Raw genomic sequence first — 22807 nt, forward strand, 5'->3', positions numbered from 1 at the left:
CACCATGCTATCCAACTGACTCTACGGTTTCAAAGGAAGACCTCAAAAAAAATAACCTAAACAATCTAAAAAGTAGTCAAACCAAAAATCTCCAAAAAGTTAAGATCTCCTTTTAGAGAGAGTTTTTAAAAGGGAAAAAGAAAAAAAGAGTGGCTTTGTTCATCCATCCAGATTAAGAAATTACATTCTAATTTAATAAATTAAATTTAAATTAAACTTGAATTTAATAATTTAATTTATGACATGGTACAAGATGTACCCACCAAGAGACTCTGAGAAATTAAGCCTTTCCACTTACATATTGAACTTGTTTCAAAAAAAAAAAAAAAAATTCCTGGGACTCATGAGGCACTAGACCCTGAGAGTACAAAGAAAATAATCATTACCGAATGTTTACCTTATGCCAGGCACTGTGCTAAGTGTTTCGCATACATACTATCTCATTTAATCCTCACAACCAACACAGCGTAAAGACCATTATTTCCATTTGGCAAATGAGGAAAATGAGCCCAGAGTAGGTAAGCCCCTGCCTCGAGGCCATGTGTATCTGTTTGTTGCCATGCAAAAATCACTTACAGAGAGTAAATCAGTATCCAGTAAAGCCCCTTAAAGAGGAAAGGCACTGCTTATGCAAAGCAGAAATTAGCAGAATTAGGACAGAATCATTACTTTCCTCGGACCACTGTCGTCTTCGCACATTGGTGCGGTCTATGACTGGAGACCTCTGACCCCGATGCCACACCAGGGGGCAAGGAACGAAAGGTGTGTGGCTACACAGAGTGGCACTTTAAAAATGTTTGCTGGCTGCACCAACGAACACTTAACAAATGAATAAAGAACCTCTTTACTGTCTTTTCTTCTGTTCTAAATTTTACTTTGGCCAAATAATTTTAAATTCTCTTTTCTTTCTGCTATGGACAAAACTGTCCCCTCAAATTCATCATTGAAGTCCTAATCCCCAGTATGAGTGTATCTGGAGACAGGACTTTCCAGAGGTAATTAAGGTTAAATGAAGTCATAAGGGCAGGGTCCTAATCCAACAGGCCTGGTGGTCTCAAGAGGAGGAAGAGAGAGATCTTCTCTTTCCTCACACAGACACCGAGGAAGGCCATGTGAGGACACGGTAAGAAGGCAGCCAGCCATCTGCAAGCCAGAGAGGGAGCCCTCACCAGAAGCAGACGAGGCTGGCACTATGATCTCAGACTTACAGCCTCCAGAATTGTGAGAAATAAATTTCTGTGGTTTAAGCCACATGGTCTGTGGTGTATTGTTATAGAAGCCTCCTCTGATCTGAAAGCTTCTGTCCCCACAAAATTCATATGTTGAGATCCTAATCTCCAAAGATGATGGTATTGGTGGGCGGGGGCTTTGGAAGGTACTGAAGTCACGAGCCTGGAGCCCTTATGAATGGGATTAGTGCTTATAAAACAGGCTCCAGGGAGACCATTAGCCCTTCTGCCAAGTGAGGATACAAGAAAACTACAACTCAAACGAGAGGCCTCACTCGACTGTGCTATGGCACCCTGATCTCAAACTTCCAGCCTCCAGAAACAAGAGAAATAAATTTCTGCTGTTAATATGCCACCCAGTCGGCAATATTTTGTTACAGCAGCCTGAGTGGACACAGCCGTGCTTACTAGACACTTTGTCTCCTTTCTAAGCTTCTGTGCATCATTTAAGCCTCCCTGGTGATCTTAAAAGAGACTTCTGAAAGAAAAGAGGGGGAGCGGTTCTGCTCTTTGCTTTCCACAATGTCAAACCTCCTGATGAAAACTGAAAAATAAGGTAGACAATCCAGAGCTTGGGGGAAAAGCCCACTGCTGAGTCTATCTCGTTAACTGTGGGATTCTGTGCCACCGACAATCTGAACCATCCTTCGAATCAGCAGGCAGTATATGGAGAGTTAATTTTCAAGGTCTGTGATTTGGAACTCCAGTTAGACAGCGAAAGGATAGAAAACTTGACATGTTTTCTTTCGTTCCAGATCACCCCCTCCCCTCCAGCGCGCGTTCTGCTGCAACAGCCCCAGTAGAGAAAAAGGTTGTCAGGTTCACTTCCCTGTGATTCCCTCCAGTGGCCACAGGGAGGCAGAGTGGTGCCATGGGAAGGTGACCAGCTTTCACAAGAAGCTACACCTAACTGACTTCACTCCTTAGGAACTTGTAGCCCTTAAGCAAATCATTCTGAGTCTCGAAAACAGCGGGGTTGGGGGTGAGCAGGGAGGGCAGAGCCTCATAGGATAATGCGAAATTTATAAATAAGGTATGAAAAGCATCTAGCACACTATATATGCGTATTCTCCTTGCCTCTTAAGCTTTATCTTGCATTCTCTTACATTCTATAAATCCTACCAGTCTACCTCTTACTCGGCCATTTTATTGGAGACAAGTTATTTTACCACTTAGACCTTCGGTGTTCAAATCATAACACTCTCCTTGTAGAGTGATCATGAGAACTAAAGTTACTAGGCAGAAAACACCACCAAAGGAGCTGTCATACTGCATGTGTTCAAGACAAAAGTGGTTATGATGAAAATTATTATTGTATGAGAAAATAGCAAATAAAAAACAAGCAGCTAGTGCCCAAGGCATGTCTTTCAATACAAATAAAACTTAACCAAATAACATATGCTGCTCAGGCCACTGCGGTTCATCCTGTCTTTACTACTAACCTGAAAATGGGGGCTAGATACACACTTGGCAATTTGTTTAAACAAAGGTTCTTGAATTTTAACAAATTGTGAGGGTTCAATCACATCCAATATTTCTTCCAGCTCTCCAAGGAACATGACCTGTAAGTACATACAAAACACAAAATGTCAGGTACTTCATGTAAAAATCCAAATGAATGATGAGGATTAATTAGAGTTTATAATGTTTTAAGAAAAATTTACACATAAAACAGGAACAAATTAGGCATCGTCTTATGTTAGATGTTCATGTCACAAAGAATTCAGCAGAGGGCACCTGTTAAGAGCAAATTCCCTATAGTTTTGAAAGTATGATTCTATTTACTTTGAAAAAAAAAAATCCTCTACCTACTACATCTCTAACCCAGAACAAGGGGCACTTACACATTGCAGCGGGGCCCCTGGGAAACAAAAGCCATGTCTCTGTGGGGCACTCCTCTCTACTGCCATCAACCTGGCCTCTGCCCCCCTACTCTTATTTTTCAAACAGTGGGAGAGCAGCCTCCCGCATGGATGGACAGAAGTTCATGGTGGCACATGCAGCTATCTGTGAAATGTTTTCAGCCCCTGCTGTGTGCTAGGAGCTCTTCTAGAAAACACTAGTTAACAGAACACAGAGAGCCGGAGAGACACAAATGAGCAGGTTCACCCACACACACGTACCACTTTAAACACATGAGCACACACTGACCCAATCTGCACACGGACCAACATGTGCACAACTGCTCACCGTGAAGCACAACGAATCCCAGCCTCAGCACCATGGTCTCAAGAAACAGAGCTCTAATTTTTTTCCCCCAAGATTTATTTATTTATTTTAGAGAGAGGGAGAGCAAATGTGAGCACACAGGGCAGGGGGAGGGACACAGGGGGAAAGGGAGATAAGAAGACTTCTCTGCTGGGAGCCTGACACAGCTGATCCCAGGACCCTGAGAACATGAACTGAACCAAAAATCAAGAGTTGGGCGGTTGATGGAGCCACCCGGGCACCCTGGAACAGAGCTTTTAGGTCACAAAATGGAGCCAAGTCAATAGCATAGTCAACTGTTTTCAATATAATGGAAAACTGACAGAGAAATAAGAACCAGTTACCTATTTAGGCATTTAAAAAAAAAAAAATTACCTTAGGAAAAAACTAGGCAATTAAAATACGAAAAATGACCATGTTTTCATATCTTGCGGTGCATCTGGATAGCAATATATAGCTTAATTTTGTCACACAGGTATTAAAAAATTAGATGACTTTCTGAAATTATGTAAATTAGGGTTTTGAAGAATTGAAACTGATTTGAGAAGGAGCATATTTCTGTTAAAAGTAATATATGGTAGACAGTAGACCCTTGCCATTTGTCGACATACATAGAGAAGTTCTCCCAAAATTCTCCCCCAAATGTCAAACTGACAGATGACCTTTCTTGCTGGGCCATTTTCCACGTGGCCTCCATAGAAGAGTGAGTACAGACATGGCATCCAGCTAGCCCCACTTCTAATCTAAGACTTACTCCCAGCACATGGCACATACCAGTTAGGTCTTGGCAAAAGTATAAATAATCGTAGGTCAGAAATTTCCAGTTCTGTGAATACCTGAAACTAAAGGTCTGTCATATATTTTAAAATTGTACATCTCTATTATATTTTAACGTTGGGTATTTGGGCAGGTTGCTCTAGCATCCAACTACAGCAACACCAAACCCTCCATCCTAGGAGTGGTCACTAGAAAGGTGACTTTGATAAAGCTAGACAGCGAAACACATGACCACAGCCTGACTAGGGTTTCCCTGGGACTGAGCAGAGCATGATGGAAGTTCAGGGTTCAGGAATCACGGTGGCGGATTCCTAATCACTTAATACTTAGCATACACAGGCAGGCTACTTAAACTCTCTATGCTTCAATTTGAAAACTAGTAAAATGTGAATATTTACAGTCCTGCTTTAGAGAGATAAAATGAAGACTGGATGGGACGCCTAGGTGGCTCAGTTGGTTAAGAGTCTGCCTTCAGCTTGGGTCGTGGTCCCAGAGCCCTGGGATCGAGTCCCACATCAGGCTCCTTGCTTGGCAGGGAGGCTGCCTCTCCCTCTGCTTATGCTCTTTCTCTCTTTCTCTCTCTCTCAAGTAAATAAGTAAAATCTTTTTTAAAAAATGAAGATTGGATGAAATAATGTATTTTTATACATTGGCTCAGAGCCTGACACTCTAGTAAGTTCTTAACACCCCAACATTAAGCACTTACCTCTTTTTGACTACATGTTTTAGGCCAAAATTTCATTAACCCCCTAATAACCTAAAATGAAAAGGAGAAAAACAACGGCACTTAATTTTCCATATATACTTCATGAGAGGTAGTCTTTTTGAAGTTTTTTGAAATTATAGAAAAAATACTTACTGGTTCTGTGAGTGAAGGATCTTTCTCCAGAAACTGTACTATGCAATACGCCAGCTGGAGAAACAGAAAAATGAAAGACAAAATTGGAAATGCTATATACTCAAAAGGACTCAAAAGACATATTAAAACTTCCTTAAAAGTTTCTAGACTCTGGTTTTAGTAACTTCATGTTCAATTCATTTTAAAAATAAAATATAAAGCGAAATAAAAAGCTACTTTTTCAAGCCAAAGATTGACACCAAGAACACCCCAGGGGAATTTTTTTTTTTTTTTAAAGAATACTGAGACAAGAAGTATCCAGCTAATGAAAAGCAGAAATATCACAGTCAGTATATTCTGAAAGTATCTCATCTACATACGGTCTAAGCTACATCTCATGGGCTTCCTTTCTCTTTTTGCGAACCCCGACAGTACTGGGTTTTACTGTGTTTCTAGAAGAGTCCTAGACAAAACGTAGGCAGCACTTACTAAATACCCTGCCTAAAGTGGCCCATGTGAACTGAAGGAGTTTCATGAAGAGACAAAAGGTTGTACCTGCCACAGCTGGAGGCGGGAAGAGTTTTACATCTGATGCTGGCTCATCTAGGTTAAGAATTCTTTTACACGCTCATGAAATGTGATAGCCTATTCCAAATACTAGAGGCAAGATTTGTAAAAGGGCTCATAAAGATTTTTGGACAAGAAATCCACCCTTGCGAAACAACATTTTGATGGTGTTTTAAATTGGAAACATACGGACTAATTTTTCCTCGAAACACAGAATTTCACATTTAAAGAGGAACATTGCTCAGAAAAATGTGTGACATTTTAATGCAAACTCAAAACATTCCCATTGGTTTGGAAAACTAAAATTAAAATGTCACCACATCACTTATCTGTCCCCTAGTGACATGCTCACCACACAAGGCAGTGTTAGCACGAAAACCAGACTTGGGTCAAGACAGAGTAGGCTTTTTAAAGTAATGGAGGCTAAAAATAAAAAAGATGTGAAAATATTGATTTGTTGACTTGTGAGGATGTTTGTTTATGTGTATAAAGTGAGAAGGAAATAGTGAATTAACTAGGGGGCAAAGAGCAACTGATAGACTAATGCAAATGAGGAGATAAAATATTCCAGAATACTCCAAAATGATTACACACATCCAACGCTTTAAATCTGAAAAACCTATATATATTTGTACGTAACATGTTCAACATATAATTTTATGAATTAGGCAAGTCCTCAAAATTCTCAGGTTAAACGACTGAACAAATGCTCCTCCCACTTGAAAAATACTCCCATGATTCTCCTATGCACAGAATAACAGAGCACACATTTCAATTTTGCTTGGGAGGCATTTTATATGAGTTTTTTTAAACTAAGGAAATATCAATATCAACGAAACACTGAGTTTGTAAACTTCTAATATTGCTTCCAAAAGTAGTTGCATAAAATTCTACCTGGGCATGGAAGAGTGATAAGCTCCTGACAGTGTGTAAAGGGATCAACACTTTCACCAGAAACTGTTTGTGTTCTGCCTTAAGAGGTAAAGCAAAGCCATTGATAATACTAGGAAAAAGAAAAAGAAACATGAATTAGCAGCGTGATCACAACCAGCTAAACTGAGACAACCAGCTCCTGGAAGACCAGGTTAAATCTGAGTCAGTTTCGGTTTGGTCCTAAACAACCCAAACCCCACTCGGCGACATTCAAGATTTCTGAGTTACTTCAAAGAATACATTTAAGGAGGAAGGAAATTTAAGAAAATTTGCTAATGATAATCTAGCACAGGCTCTTACGCTCTTAACACCTAGTTGGATGATTCCCAAAAGCTTTTGTAATCAGTAACTCTTTATTTTTCCTTCCCCCCAAAAATCACTGCCCTCCTCACTTATGACCTTTCCAGGTGCAGACATCATTCCTGAAGTTTCTTCTCCAACCAAGAATACCACAGACATAGCAACCCCGCCTGGGGAAGTCACAGAAAAAAACCATGTGACTCCACCTTCTTTTTCTCCTCACATTAGGAGAAGAAACTAAGTAATCACATTGTCCAGTCACATTAACCTCCCTTGTGTATAAAAACCTACACAGCAGCTATCTCTTTCCAATTCATTCCACTTCTCCCAGCAGCAGCTGTTCAATAACTACTCCTGGGCTCATGGTTCCAATGAAAATGGCAATCTTTCCAATTTATTTTAACTTGCTTTCAAAAGACATGGCAAAGGACAGGTAGCCTAGACACTAACGAGAACAAGATGTTGTGGAGTAATGGGTTTGGGGGCAATTAGATGTATTTTCTCTGTAGCAATGAACGAACTGTTAGCTCTTTCAGTCATCCCAGTAGAATCAGCAATGCATAATTGTGGGACAAGGAGGAACAAGAAATCGTGTCTTGTAGAGTCAGTTGGGAAACATGGGAAAGCACAAATTAAGAGTGCCCCATGTACATACAGCAAGAGATGTAGGTCAGCATTTCCCTGTGCCACTTGAATCTCATTCTCAAAACACTATTCACCTGAGATTAGCAATTAGCTAAAAATGTGCTTACCTTCCTAATATTTCCAGCAGTTCAGCTACACCATTGAAGTGTTCTGTTTCATAAACAAACCTTTTTTAGACAAGAAAAGAAAGAATAAAGTCAGTACATCATGTTCAAATATTTGAAGTTTATTTAACACTTTTATAAAACCACCAATTTTGCATCTCCTTCTTCCCCCACCCTCCACTTACCTTAGAAAAATATTGTTAATCTGTTTTCGGATAAATGCTCTAAGACCAAGAAATTTGCCATAAATTCTGTGTAAGACTGTTTTTAAGTAGTCCCGTTCCCGAGGGTCTTCACTGTCAAATAGCTCCAAAAGCTGTTGTAAATGAAAAGACAGTGTAGCTGTCAAAAGTGGGTTCAGGAGATGATTTAGGTATTCTGCCACTCATCATTTAAAACCCCTCCCTCCTTCACTTCTTAAAAAATTTATTGAGTATCTATTAAGTGCCAGGCACCAGTAGCCAGTCTTTGGAAAACAATGATTCATAAGTCAGGTAAGAGGCTTACATTCTAATGAAGAGAGACAGACACAATAACGATAATCCTAACAACAATAATAAGACAACACAAATACAGCTTTTAGTACGATCATCATGCAATTTTCTAAGCCACCTATTTGTAGTAACCCTCCCTATAAGGTAGTTTTTGGTTTGTTTGTTTAAGCAGGCTCCACTCCAGTGTGGGGCTTGAACTCACGACCCCGAGACCAAGACCTGAGCTGAAATCAAGAGGGCAATGAACTGCCCGAGACTCCCAGGTGCCACCCCTCCATGAGGTAGTTTTATCCCCATTTTACAGATGAGGAAATTAGAGTGCAGAAATGTTAGGCAATCTGCCCATGGTCTCACTAATGTATGGCAGAGTTGGGGTTTGAACCCAAGCAATAGAGTCTCTACAGTCCGTCATCTCAGCTACTGCCCTGTTGTAACATAAACTACCCACTGAGCTTACGTTCCAAATACACAGTTAAGAGGACGCCATAAGCTCTACTCGAGCATACAGGTAAATGAAACAACTTAACCCAAAGCCAACATCCAAAAGTCCCCAAAAGTACCGAAAATGTTCTCTTTGTAGAGCTTGGTTCTTGTTACACAAGTGTGCTAACTTTGTAAATACTGAGATGAACATTTACAATTTCTGTATGTATGCTATATATGAATAACATTTGTTAAGTTTCTACTCATTTTTAAAAAAAAAACTTTTATTTATTTATTTGACAGAGATCACAAGTAGGCAGAGAGGCAGGCAATGAAAGAGAGGGAATCAGGCTCCCTGCTGAGCAGAGAACCTCATGCGGCGCTCTATCCGAGGACCCTGAGATCATGACCTGAGCTGAAGGAAGAGGCTTAACCCACTGAGCCACCCAGGTGCCTGAGGTTTCTACTCATTTGTAAGCTAAAGTTCAAAACTGAATCCCGATATCAACCTGCCAACAAAAACACTCATACATGAGTGTTCAGAGCAGTATGATTCATAATAGCCCAAATTGGAAACAACCCTAACGTCCACCAACTCATGCATGGATGAGCAAAATGTGCTCCAATGGACTACTACTGAGCCATAAAAAGGAATGACTATTGATCTATGCCACTGCATAAATGGACCTCTCAAGCATCATGCTAAGTCAAAGAAGATGGACACAAAAAATTATTGTAGAATTCCATTTATATGAAATATCTGGAATATGCCAATCCATACAGACAGCAGAAGGAAGAATGTCTGCTAAGGACCATGGTGTTTCTTTCAGGCACGATAAAAATGTTCTGTAATTTCCAGTAGTGATGGTTGTACAAGTTGGTGAATACACTAAAAACACTGAATTGTAAACTTTAAAAGGGTGAATTTTATGGTATACGAATTATATCTCAATAAAGCTTTGTTTTTTTTAAATGACAGGTTCTGGGCAGGTTCTTCTTTAGCTGAAGAATGAACCTGGAGACTGGTTTGAATTTTACTGTGTTGCTCATATATTCATTATCATCACAATAAAGCAAGACTCACTGTTTATACTTAAGTTGACTTTATGGTAAAAACATTTACTATAGTAAATGTAAAATATTTCAAGAACATATAGACAGTCTACAAAGGAACACAGACTACCTTAATTACCAAAGAAGCTATCAAGACCTCCATAAGCATGAATCAGGTAATTAAGAGAGTAGGAGAATAACTCAGTGGGCAGTAATCAAATAAATTATCTACTTTTGCTCGCTGCTTTTCTCTGAGCAGAAGACAAAATTATAGACAAAGAATGGCCCTTCAGATAATGGCAGGAAGTACAAACTGAAGGAGAATCTTTAAAACTGGTCAGTGAAACAGGCACGATTTTTAGCTACACAACGTCATCCATCCATCCACCCATCCAAAAAAATGAATATCTCAAATAAATATGTGTGCCTATTAAGAGCCAGCCAGTGCGCAAGGTTCAGGGATATAATGATGAGCAAGACAGACACAATCAGCTTTCACAGAGCCTAGTCTAAATGAGGAATATAAGTAAATAAAGAGCGTAAGTGGTTTAAGATGCTAAATACATAGCAGACAAATCTACTGTATTTGGGAGGATCAGAGTGATAGGGAGTGCTTCCGGAGAAAGTTACACCCAGGCTGACCTATGAAGAAGTTAGGAGGCTGAAGTGGAGGGAGAGTGCTCATGGCTGGTTCAACAACACATACCTTCACCAGCAGCCTATCAGAAGAGAAGATCCTATTAAAATACCTGCCATCTCTCTGCCCATTCAGCCTCACAATCAATCAGCCAATCAATCAATCTCTGCATATGCCAGGAACTGTCCTTGTTGCTGCGCACACACACACACACCACTGAACAAACTTGGAGCCCATCGGGAAAGCAATGAAGTCAACTATACATTTCCCCAGGAAACAGTCTAAGAACGAAAGGTATGTGACAATTATAAGTAAAAAAAAAAAAAAAAAAGTCCCGTGGGTTCAGTATCTCTTATCTACAACACACACAAAATGATGTAAGATCTCTAACCTACTCTTATTCCTTGTTGATGGAAATAATTAACCTTTTAAGTTCTATTTTTAAAATCTGGTTTCTATTTTTAAGCGTTGTAAAAGGATGTAATGAGTAATCTGCAACCAACATAAATAAGAGAAAGTCTGAGAGAGTGTACTGTTAGCAAAACCTGAATCAACTACACTTACGTATATACTGTTAATCTTAAGAGCTTAATGAAAATAAAGTAATTAAGCAAAAATTACTTAACTAAAGTTTTCATTAAGCCCTCAAAAAACATACATACCCAAGCATCTAACTTAAGTCATTTACAAAGACACAAATAAATAACTAAATATGTGTGTATACATATATATAAAATATTCTATGAGAAAGAAAAATTACAGTATATAAATTACTTTTATGCTGCTCTACAGAACATATTTTTGATGATTTTATGGTGTAAAAGACAAAAGAAAAAGTATAATAATGCACAGGCCCAAAAACGGGGAGTAGGATGAGCTCTGATTTCCAAAACAAAGTATGTCTGTGCTTAGTCATATATACACTCCCCTCAAAAAAAGCAATGAGAAATACAATCCAGCAACTATAAATGCCCAGCAGACTGTACTCCCTACAATATAGCAACAACTTGTCAGAGAAAAGAAGCTGGAGAGTTTCCAAGGTGATTACAGAGCAAAGACAGACCTGCCAACATGCTGACTCCTCGTTTACAAAACCACCCTTCCTGAATTTAACAAACAGGGATGAACCGTACAGTGATATAGCCAAAGAACCCTCCTTTGAGTATCATAAAAAAAATTACAGTAAGATGAGAAGGGGCAAAATGAAAAAGAGTTAGGGTCTTCCAATCAGACAGGGGAGAGAAATTTTCTGCCCCCCCAAGCCCTCTCTGAGATGAGAATAAAGGAATAAATAAAGAAGAAACACACAGAGCAAAGGAGACAAGTTTGCAAATTTTTCAAAGATGGAAAGTGGGGGCGCCTGGGTGGCTCAGTGGGTTAAGCCGCTGCCTTCGGCTCAGGTCATGATCTCAGGGTCCTGGGATCAAGTCCCGCATCGGGCTCTCTGCTCGGCAGCGAGCCTGCTTCCCTCTCTCTCTCTCTCTGCCTGCCTCTCTGTCTGCTTGTGATCTCTCTCTGTCAAGTAAATAAATAAAATCTTAAAAAAAAAAAAATTAAAAATTAAAAAAAAAGATGGAAAGTGGATGGCAAGGGGTAACTATCTTGGGTTTCCTCTTTCTCCACTCTGCTAAGTGTTTTTCCATTCTGCCAGCAGGGATGGAAGCCAAACAAGAAGCAAGCTAGTTCACACCAGAGAACCCTTAAAAGGCTTAAGAATTGAAGACGCCAGATATATTTGATGGCAAGGGTGTGGGGAGCGAAAAAGAGGCCCGGTTGAAAGTTTGTCGAAAGAGTAACAAGACCTCCCAGATCCATGTCCCAAGCAGCGGACTGAAGATTTACAATCGAAGTCTGGAGAGCATAAACATGCAAATCTCTAGCCTTCAAGACACTGTACACAGTAAAATGAAAAATTTATTGAAAATAAAAGGCTTAAATAAAACTCTGCATGCTGAAGAATGAGACCTTTGCTGTCTCTTAGAATGAAACTAAGCCCCCAAAATTCTGGATGAAAGTAGGGGATCAGAAGGTCCCTTTTGAGGGACCTCAGCCTCAGCCTCTTGACAGCCTCAAGAGGAAGCACCTATTGGTACCTATTGATATTTGAGAGTTTCTTGATGAAAGAGAAAGGTCTCTGCACAGTGTTCTAAGTGTCTCCCACCTGTGTGCATGCACACAGGCATGCGCGCGCAAACACACACGTTCCAACAAGGCTCTTACATGGCCCTAAGAAGCCTCTTTGATGACTAACATGTGACTATGAGGCCAAGGATCATCAGACATCCTAACATAAAAGTCCAAGACCAAAACAATCATGAAGAACTCAGAGGAAATAGCCACAATGCAAGTAAAAAACAAACAAACAAAAAAAACACGGAAAAGAACTTATCCTCAGAAATAAACAAATCTGCTGGATCCCTGAAACAAAACCAGAACTGTTACAGACGAATATTCAGAAAATAAAAAAGAACTTTTGGAAATTCAGGACATAACAGAAATAAAAAGTTCAGAAGAACTGGAACATTAAAATGAGCAAATGTATCCTGAAAGTATAACCAAAAGAAGACAATTTTAAAGAAGATAACTAGAGGATCAATCCAGAAGGTCCAACGCATTCCAAAAAGGCACAGAGAATAGGTACAGAGACACAAAAGCAAAGAAAATGAAATTATCTGACAAAGAATTCAATGCAATTAAAAGAAAAAAAAAGGACATGAGTTTCAATATATATAAGGGCCATTATGTTCTCTGCACAATTAATAAACAAAGACCTGCACCAAAGCACATCACTTTGAATTATCTGGATGCTGGGGACAAAGAGTAGATCTCAAAAGCTTAGGGAGACAATAGGACACTGTAAAGGATAAGGAGTTCAGCCGGTGCAGGCCTCCTCAATACCAACACCGGAAATAGAGGACAATTTAGAATTCCCTAAAACTTCTGAGGAAATATGGGTTCTAACCCATAACTCTATATCTGGCCAAAATGTCAATCAAGTATGTGGGTAGAAAAAGGCATGTTTAGAGAACTAGGTCTTGAAAAATTTATATCCCATTCATACTTTCTTAGGAAGCATCTAGAGTATGTATCCTGCCAAAATGAAAGAAAGGGCGATAAGCCAGAAAAAACACAGTACAGAAGAGTGGCAAAGGGAAGTCCCAGAACAACCACTGTGGCTACAGCCTATGGGAAGCCACCAGTGCCGACTAGAGCAGGATGAGGGGCTCCAGCTTCAGGAAGGAGGCCTCCAAGGAAAACAATGGAACTGAGACTGGCTGATGCGTGGGCCAGACTGAGAAGAGTTGCACGGTGCTCTCAGAGAAGAACTGAGCAGTGAACTAGTAACCCATACACAGGAAAGCAAGCATGTGAAAAATAAGGCACATCATTATTCATCCCAGAGGTTTTCAAAAAAGCTCTATAAGAAATGCAATTATAGTATAAGATGTGTCTCGGCTGAGAACAACATGTACACAGTCCTACTAATGCAACACACAATTTCATTTCATTAGATTTTGTGACATAGCTAACCACATTATTAAGATGTAGACATGAGAGATACAGAAGGAGACATATAATGTTTTATAATAGGAAAAGTTTTTCAAAATCAAGAAACAGCAGTACAAGAATGCCTCTTAGAGATATGGAGATACACAGAAGCAAAGAGCTGAAAGACTTGAATGTGGTTACTTCTAGAGAGTGAGACTCAGCTGGGGAAGGACGGAGGCAGCAGACTGCTATTTGTCTTTATAATCCATGTAAATATACTTGAATTTTTTTAAACAAACATCACTTACTAATTAAAAAAATTTTAAGATTTATTTATTTGAGAGAGAAAGGGAGAGAGCACGAGCAGAAGGGGCCGAGGGAGAGGGAAAGAGAATCTCGAGCAGAGTCCACACTGAGCAGAGTCCAATGTGGGGCTCAGTCTTGCGACCCTGAGATCATGACCTGAGCTGAAACCAAGAGTCGGATGCTTAACCGACTGCACCACCCCAGGTGCCCCAAATTAAAACTCTTTTTAAAAATTAAGAGCAAAAGGCTTGAAACAAAAAGCCCAACTGCCCTCTACTACGATAAAGAAGCAACTACTATGCCCCATTCCATGTAAAAAAGATTTTAAAGAACATCAGTAATGCTTAAGTAAACAATCAATGAAATTGCTATTCTACATCTATTTTACATGTTTTCATGTAAATGCTGTTTTCATCCAAACTAAAATCAGGACTCCATATTTCTGGCTTTAACTTTAGCTCTTCTACCACCTGAAAAATACCTTCTGAACACCTTTGTTCATGAGAAAACAGTCCAGAACCAAGCAGCAAGAGCCAACAGCAGCCTGACTCCAACAAATGAAAACCACTCAAGAGGACCAACACATCAAATGAGTTGATCTACGGGGGCACCACTGAGAAACACAGTATGGACAAAAGATCCAAAGGTTACACATTACAAGCTTCTAGCAATTCTGACTTCAAGACTCCTCTGGAAACTTGGTATAAAAATTTCAAAGGTGTAAGTCCTTTAAATATGAACAAATCTACCAAGTTGCAATGCTTTTATTTTCTTCCTAATTTCAGGCATTCTTCCCACAAACTAGAGAAGTCCATTCTTTTCTCCCTTAAGCTTTCATTTAGACTGATTCAACAAAAGCTGGCGATTTAAAATTTTAAGACAATCAATTTGGTCAGCATTTCAAGAAAGAGTGGTTATTCTACATAGTGATGCACTTAGTGGGATGCAGGCAGGGACTAGCTACATAATTTGTGGGGCCCAATCCAAAATGAAAATGCAGTGCTCCTTGTGCAAAAACCACAAAGAGTTCAAAAACAGCAACAGCAAAGCATGAAACCAATAACAGGGCCCCTCTCGACATAGGGCCCCGAGTCACAGTCACGGTCCAAGCTGCACACCGCAGAGCTGGCTCTGGACGCAGGAGCCAAAACGCTGAAGCCCTTCTCCAAGGTTACTACACTATAGGATGGACTGGATGGGGCGAGGTGAAGAGGAGCCTTCTTAATTGGTAATGGCTATCTGATAAAATTCCTGATCGAGTAAGTTCTCTTAAGTTTTATTTGCTATAGAGACTCTGAGAGAGAAATGCAAACATTTTGGCATATTCAAGGAACTCGTTTGGAAAACAGCTCTTTGTATTAGAGCTGAGATTCAAGGCCTCGTGGAATTTATTTCAGTTTAGAACTTAAAATTTTTTAACAGGTTGGTCTGTGTCATATCCAATGTGTCTTGAGTATTTATTTATTTATTGCCTTGATTTTTAAAGCACAATAATAAAAGGTGACTTTTAAGGACAGGGTACACTATTTGCATAATTTGCATGATAATTACGGCACCTTTCAGCTAAATATAACTGCAAATGTGAAATACAAACGCTAAATCGCAATCTCCAGCAGTACATATGTTTATGGGGACGCTTGAATAGTATGTCTCTTAGCAACCACTGACTGCTTTTCAGATTTGCAGAGTGGTTGAAAGCAGTCTTTAGAAATATGCTACTAAACTCCTGCCACAATAATACACCCAGTGAAATAATTCAGGGTTTGGCAACCCATCTTTGGCTGGGGGGCGGGGGGAGCCGAGATCATAAAGAAACCATTTTCCCAACTGTCCTAACACAGATGAAAATTATCTTTATTGGGAAGAGACACGTTCCATAAACCTAAGCCAGGCTGCACGCTTTAGAGCATAAAGGCAGTTACTATGTCTAAAATCAACAACATTACTATAGACAGGAGTGCACTATGTAATCAATTGACTATCCTTAATAATCTGACAGCTTTCTTGTGTAAAGACTTAGATTAAGTGCATAAGAAATGCTAAAGGTTATGTAAATCTAGATTTAATAAAAATTACAATGAAATTTAAACAAATCAGTCAGTCATACCATTCTTAAATTAAAAAAACAGCCAACTCTTCAACGGTACATACAAGTCACAGAGAGTTTTGTCTGGCCCACACAAAAATCTAGATTTCCAGGTTCTCTTGACCTCTCTAGGTCATTACTGTTTCGGTCGCTCCCTGTCACATCTAGACTACACCATTACCTACCACTTGTCTGGTCTCTGTAAAGATCTGAATGTGTTACCCCTGTTTTTCACCTGTTAAAGGTATATGATCCTGGCACCAATAAACATTTACTTCTAACACTGGAAGAAATCAATGGTGAAATGAACCCAAGATCAGGAGAGACCACATTTAACATCTGAAAAAAAAAATCTCAATAGCCAGAGAGGAGCCATATAAATTGAGTCCAAAGGGTTTCTTTGATTTTTAGAATGGTTTAAGTCGGATTTCAAAAATTTGTAACATGCTAGTTAAGATGCTGATAGACCAACACCATATGACTTCGCATCCTGAGGCTATTCTAGAAGGTATTACAAAAGAAGATTATTTTTTTTTAAAGATTTTATTTATTATTTGACATTTGACAGACAGAGATCACAAGGAGGCAGAGAGGCAGGCAGAGAGAGAGGAGGAAGCAGGCTCCCTGCTGTGCAGAGAGCCTGATGCGGGGCTAGATACCAGGACCCTGGGATCACCACCTGAGCCAAACACAGAGGCTTTAACCCACTGAGCCACCCAGGCGCTCCCAAAAGAAGATTCTCAAAACAAGAACTGATCCTAATCAAAATAGCAGTTACAGCAGTAACATAACATTTACTGACCACTGACTCTTGTCAGGAATTGTTCCAAGTGCTATGTCTGTATTCGCTTATTAAATCTCCACAACAACCTGGGCATTGTATTGTGGATATTTTGCAGATGAGGAAACTGAGGTAAGGCAGTCACAGAACCTGCCCAAGGCCATGCACTACAAAAATGCCAGAGCCTGGGTGGCTCAGTGGGTTAAAGCCTCTGCCTTCGGCTCAGGTCATGATCCCAGGGTTCTGGGATCGAGCCCCACATCAGGCTGTCTGCTCAGCGGGGAGCCTGCTTCCTCCTCTCTCTGTCTGCCTTTCTGCTCACTTGTGATCTCTGTCTGTCAAATAGATAAATAAAATCTTAAAAAAAAAAAAAAATGCCAGAGTCTGAATTCAAACCAGCATATATACACTTAACCACCAATCTATACGGCTTCCTGATGAGGACAAAAATTAGTATTGAAAAGGACTCTTTAGGCAATACTGGCAGCTTTCCATTGAACTTCAGATTTTATTTCATTTTATATTTTTTTATTTATTTGTCAGAGAGATGGAGAGACAAGTAGGCGGGGCAGCAGGCAGAGGGAGAGGGAGAAGCAGGCTCTCCACCGAGCAGGGAGCCCGATGCGGGGCTCGATCCCAGGACCTTGGGATGATGACCTGAGCGGAAGGAAAACGCTTAACTGACTGAGCCACCCAGGCACCCCAGAACTTCAGATTTCAAAAGGACATATACATATATAAGTGATGAAAGGAAGGAAACACAACAAATGTGAAGTACAAATGAACGGGGCAGTCTTACAGAAACCGTCTTAGGAAGCCTAATGCACAGAATCAGCTGAGGCTTATGAGAAATGTCAGGCCACAAAATAAGAATGTACTTGTAATCTAGATATTTTTACTACTCATACTAATTATAACATATTTGTTCATTATTTTTTAAATGTTAAAAAATAGAAAAATACAAAAATTAGAAAGTGGTGATCATCATATATAATCACATTCTACCAGATGATTAACAACAATTTGGTGTACTGCCTTCCAAAATTTTTAGTGCATATACAAAAACTCCTTTCCCTAAAATAAGACTCAGATTCAAAAAATTCATACTGTTCCAGAACGTGCATGTTTCACTTAAAAATAGATCATGTGTAGCTCTCACTCTCTTTAAATCTGAATATTCCATTATATGAATGTCCATGGTTTATTCAACTAACCCCCTAGTGAGGAACTCTTAAATTGCTTCCAATATTTCTAATAATTATTAACAATGACGTATTCAATATCCTTGTACATATATCTTTGTGTACCCACCTGACTACTTAAGGAATTGCACAGTGGATAAAATTTAAGTTGATAGAATTTAAATTGACAGAATACTCCATCAGTTTTCCTCTTCTGAGCAAGTTAATATATATGTATGCACAACACACATCTCTATTTATCTATGCATAGGTACATTTTTGTGGGTTTTTGGTATACTAAGAAGGGTCTTTTCCATCCAAGCCTCTGCTATGTTCCAGTCTCCCACTGTATCCATGCCACACTGGTTTGTTGTGGTGGTGGTTTTTCTTTTTTTAAGATTTTTATTTGTTCATTTGTTTGTTTTTTTGTTTATAGCACACGAGTGAGGGGAGAGGCAGAGAGAGAAGAAAGGCAGAGAGAGAATCTCAAGCAGGCTCTGTGCTAAGGGCAGGGCTCAATCTCACAACACTGAAATCAGTACCTGAGCCAAAATCAAGAGTTGGATGCTTAACCGACTGAGCCATCCAGGAGGCCCTACGCCATACTGTTTTCATTTATGTACCTTTATAGTTATATATAATAAACATTTGTATGTTTTAATATCTAACAGGCAAGGGATCATAATACTTTTCTTTTTTAAAAATGTCTATTTCATGAACTTTTGAAATTTTCAAATAAAAAAACTACTGAACTACTGAAATTTTTTTAAAGATTTTATTTTTTATTTGAGAAGGAGAGAGAGAGAGAGAACATGAATGGGGTGAGGGAGAGGGAGAAGCAGACTCTCCTGTTAAGCAGGGAACCTGACATGGGATGCGGTCCCAGGACTCTGGGATGATGACCTGAGCTAAAGGCAGATGTTTAACTGATTGAGTGGCCCAGGTGCCCCGAAACTACTGAAATTGTAATTAGAACTGCACCAAATGTATAAATTAACTTGAGATTCTATGGATATCCTCATGATGGCAAATTTCCCATCTAGGAGTATGTTATTTATTCAAGGCTTCCTTGCAAAATTTTCCTTTAAGTTTCACATAAACTTTTACAATTCATTTCAAAAGGTGGAGATATTAAAATTAATACTGGAATCAAGAAAAATAAGATATTCTGCTAATGTGGGTAGATAATAATAGTATGAGGAGTATATAAAAAAAAGGAATTAGTATTTAATGAGCAACTATTATAAACCATGCATGGTACCAGCAGATGTTTTTACAAGTCAGACCATTTTATCTCAGAACAAGTCTACTTGTTGAAAGAGAGGTCACCATTACAGCCATTTTACAGAAGAAAACACTGATGCTCAGAAAAGTAAAACATCTGCCCAAGTTTTCAAGTATTTGTTTACAAGTGAAGGGAGGGAGCCTGTCTTTGTATGTACAGTGCCAACTCAAGCAGATTTAACTTAAGCAGATTTAACAACTATCAGTTTGGGGGCACATCCTATTTTCCTGTCACCTCATGTTACAAATGAGGAGACTCGAGCTTGGACAGAGAGTGTAGTAAATGGCTGAAAGTCACATTGCCAAGTAGGTGGGAAAGCCGGGGTTTTAAGGCAGTTCTGACTTACCCCACAGCACACATTCTTAGCTCCTGTAATATATACTACTTAAAGTACACAGAGGAGTCAGGATGCAAATCCACAGCTTGTTAATTTTCTTTCCACTACATCATGTTGAAATAGCTCAATTCTTATTTTGCTTTTGTCTTTATTGATGGGAAAAATGAGAGTCAGAATAGACTGTAAAGAATACAGCTAGCCGCTATAGAAAATAAGGTTTAAATCTCATGGCTAGAATAAATTATGTCTAACTAAATAAAAAAGTTTTAAGTTGAGATCACCAAAATTCCTTTTGAGAATCCCCAGAGAATAAAAAATCTGCTCAAAGATGAAGAATGCAATCAATGTCATCCCGACTTGCAAGAGGGGAAGGTATGAGGGTTCTCATGTCATAAGAAAACCAGGCTTAGGTACAAACACACCAGGACTAGGTGGCACAATGGGGGGCTGTGGGGAGAGGAACAAGCAGGGGAAAGCCGGGGTGTAAATAATGAATAAGTTGGCTATAGGGTACATAAACAAAGGAGCTGAAGCTCAGAGACAGGTAAGACATGGTGGCAGGAGGAAAAGGCAGTGGGGAGGGGTGGGATGGAATCACAGCAACAATACCTTAAGTTCCAAAAGGCCAACCCGATCTCAGGTTGGAAACAAATCTCCCAGAAAAGGAGCTCAGATTACATAGGGGATTGTGACCCCATTCCGAGAGGGGGGCTGGGATTCCAGGTAAATCATCAGTAGACTAAAGGGTAGGAAAGGGGGCAGCAGAACAATGTAACAGGTTACCAACATGAATGAACAGGGTATTCTGGAAAATGGCAGCTAATTGGCACCCAGGGTTTACCCCAACATGATGGGTAATGCTCTGTTAGTCATATGATTACATTCAAGTACAACCCAGTGGCGTTACTGATTTTGCCAATACTCTGCCTATCCCTTTCCTGACAAATTCAGGAACTTCTGGGAGCCTTGGGGTGAAGGTTGAGTTCATCAAAAGACCTAGCAGAGGGAAGGTAAAAGAGGCAAAGGTTGTAAAAATGAGGCAAGGGCTATAGAAGGACTCACTATGTACTCGATTTCTTGTCTCTGGCAAAACTCAGAGACAGATGATCAATCACATGGGTTTTAAGTACTTGGGACAAAATTACCAATAAAAAAACAGTAGCCCCCAGAAGTTCACGAATGTCCCAAGGCATATGAATGGCATTCCTTTTTATGAGAAAGTCTCAAGGCCCATAGATAAGGGGATGCTGTAAAGACACAGCGCTGGCTTCTACCAGAGCATCAGACAGTCTCTCCACTCTCCTAATGAACAACAACAACAAAAATTTTTAAGCATTTTTTTTAAAGAAGATTTATGTATTTATTTTAGGGGCAGGGAGCAAAGGGAGAGGAAGATAGGGTCCCAAGCAGACTCTGCGCTGAGCAGAGAGCCTGACGCAGGGCTCGAGCTCACAAACCTGAGATCACAACCTGAGCCGAAACCAAGACTCGGATGCTCAACTGATTGCACCCCCCAGGCTCCCTGAACAGAATTTTAAAATATAAGAAGGATGATGCTATTCTAGAGTAAATTTCTAACAGGTCTGAGGATGGAATACAAAGACTGCTGATTAATGAACCTGTGCTAAAAGAGAGGAAAGCTGCTAAAGACATGCCGAAGGCCTCTGTCACCAGTGCTGGCTATTCTAACAATTTTAATCAATAACCTGAGATGAAACCAAGAGCTACTAGCACAGTCAAGAAAGTCAAAGATGTGATAAAGAGGGAAGGCACAACGAATACAGTGGAAGACAGACTCAAGATCGAGAAAGACTTTAAAAGGCTTGGAAGAAATGATATTCTGCAGGAATATATGTCAAAGCTTACACTTAGATTAAAAGGGAAACTGTGCGATGAACAAAAAGCAAGGGAAAACATATCTTTACAACATCATGTATAAAGCTAAATTAGAAATCAGTTCAAGGGGCGCCTGGGTGGCTCAGTGGGTTAAAGCCTCTGCCTTCGGCTCAGGTCGTGGTCTCAGGGTCCTGGGATCAAGCCCTGCATCGGGCTCTCCACTCAGTGGGGAGCCTGTTTCCCCACCTCTCTCTCTGCCTGCTTCTCTGCCTGCTTGTGATCTGTCTGTCAAATAAATAAAATCTTAAAAAAAAAAAAAAAGAAATCAGTTCAAGACCACAAGCTTAACATAAGTTAACAGTACCATGGAGCAGCAAGAATAGCTAATGGGACTTGCCCTTTAAGAGACCCACACAAGGGAATGTAGAACCCAACTCTAAGCTGTGGGGGACAGGCCAGGCTCAGGGCGCTATGTTTAGACACAGACATCACTTTTAAAGACAAATGGACACATGCTGAAGACTTCCAAAACAGACAAACGAGATAGGGCTGACAGAAGTAAGGACACAGTCTAGAACAGAGAATGCAAACTGACAGCTGCTAAGCTAGATCCAGAAGGCAGATGGGTTTAGTTCACCAGAACATTTCACATAAAAATCTGGATTTGTTTCTCTGGGGGGGGAGGGGTGTCTAACTGAAAGAAGAGGGGCAGCCAAAGCTCCCTTTCATAGAAACCTGTCTACCTCCTATTGTCCGACACCTGGTCACCAACTTGTTATAAATGAGGCTACAAGCATTTGAGCTGCTACTCTACTCCAGTTCCTAAGAAAAAGCCAAGAGGTAAACATAAGTGCTGTGTTCTAAGACCTGAAACGTTATGTCCAAGTTAGTGAACACTAAAGGACTAGTCTGGGAAAATAAGGCCAAAGGGTACAAGGTATAGGGAGGTTCAACATAAAGAACTTTCTAATAAAAACAGAACAATCTGCCCAGATACATGGTCCTTCCTCACTACAAAAGAGTAAATGGGAGTCACCCCTTCTCAGGGTCTCAAAGGAGACTAACTCACTGGGTGAAGAACTAGAACAGACACCCTGGAACACCCCTTTTCAAGTCTGGGTTTCTCTGATGTTTTACGCTTATAAGCTTTTTTATCACCAGTACCCATCGACCACGAAGAACACAGTGAGCTGGGCCTAGCACGCTCTTCACATAAAAAAAGCACTGGCTTCATCCTGAGATCCTAGTTCTTACTGTTTCCATGTAAACTAAACACAGGCTTCACTATCTGATCTTCT

At 39.9% G+C, this 22807-nt stretch overlaps 1 protein-coding gene across 3 annotated transcripts in view; it reads right to left on the bottom strand.

Annotated features, from left to right (window-relative positions):
• PPP2R5E (protein phosphatase 2 regulatory subunit B'epsilon) overlaps positions 1 to 22807 on the bottom strand; it is a 146300-nt gene that overhangs the window by 14435 nt on the left and 109058 nt on the right. For all 3 annotated transcript variants that reach the window (XM_046008673.1, XM_046008672.1, XM_046008671.1), the window contains exons 6-11: positions 7787 to 7917; positions 7605 to 7664; positions 6514 to 6622; positions 5074 to 5127; positions 4921 to 4971; positions 2672 to 2791 (exon numbers count right to left, since the gene is read on the bottom strand). In XM_046008673.1, coding sequence (XP_045864629.1) covers positions 2672 to 2791; positions 4921 to 4971; positions 5074 to 5127; positions 6514 to 6622; positions 7605 to 7664; positions 7787 to 7917 — 525 coding nt within the window. The remainder of the gene's footprint in view (positions 1 to 2671; positions 2792 to 4920; positions 4972 to 5073; positions 5128 to 6513; positions 6623 to 7604; positions 7665 to 7786; positions 7918 to 22807) is intronic.

Source organism: Meles meles, chromosome 6, assembly GCF_922984935.1.
Source record: "Meles meles chromosome 6, mMelMel3.1 paternal haplotype, whole genome shotgun sequence".
Taxonomy (NCBI): Eukaryota; Metazoa; Chordata; class Mammalia; order Carnivora; family Mustelidae; genus Meles; species Meles meles.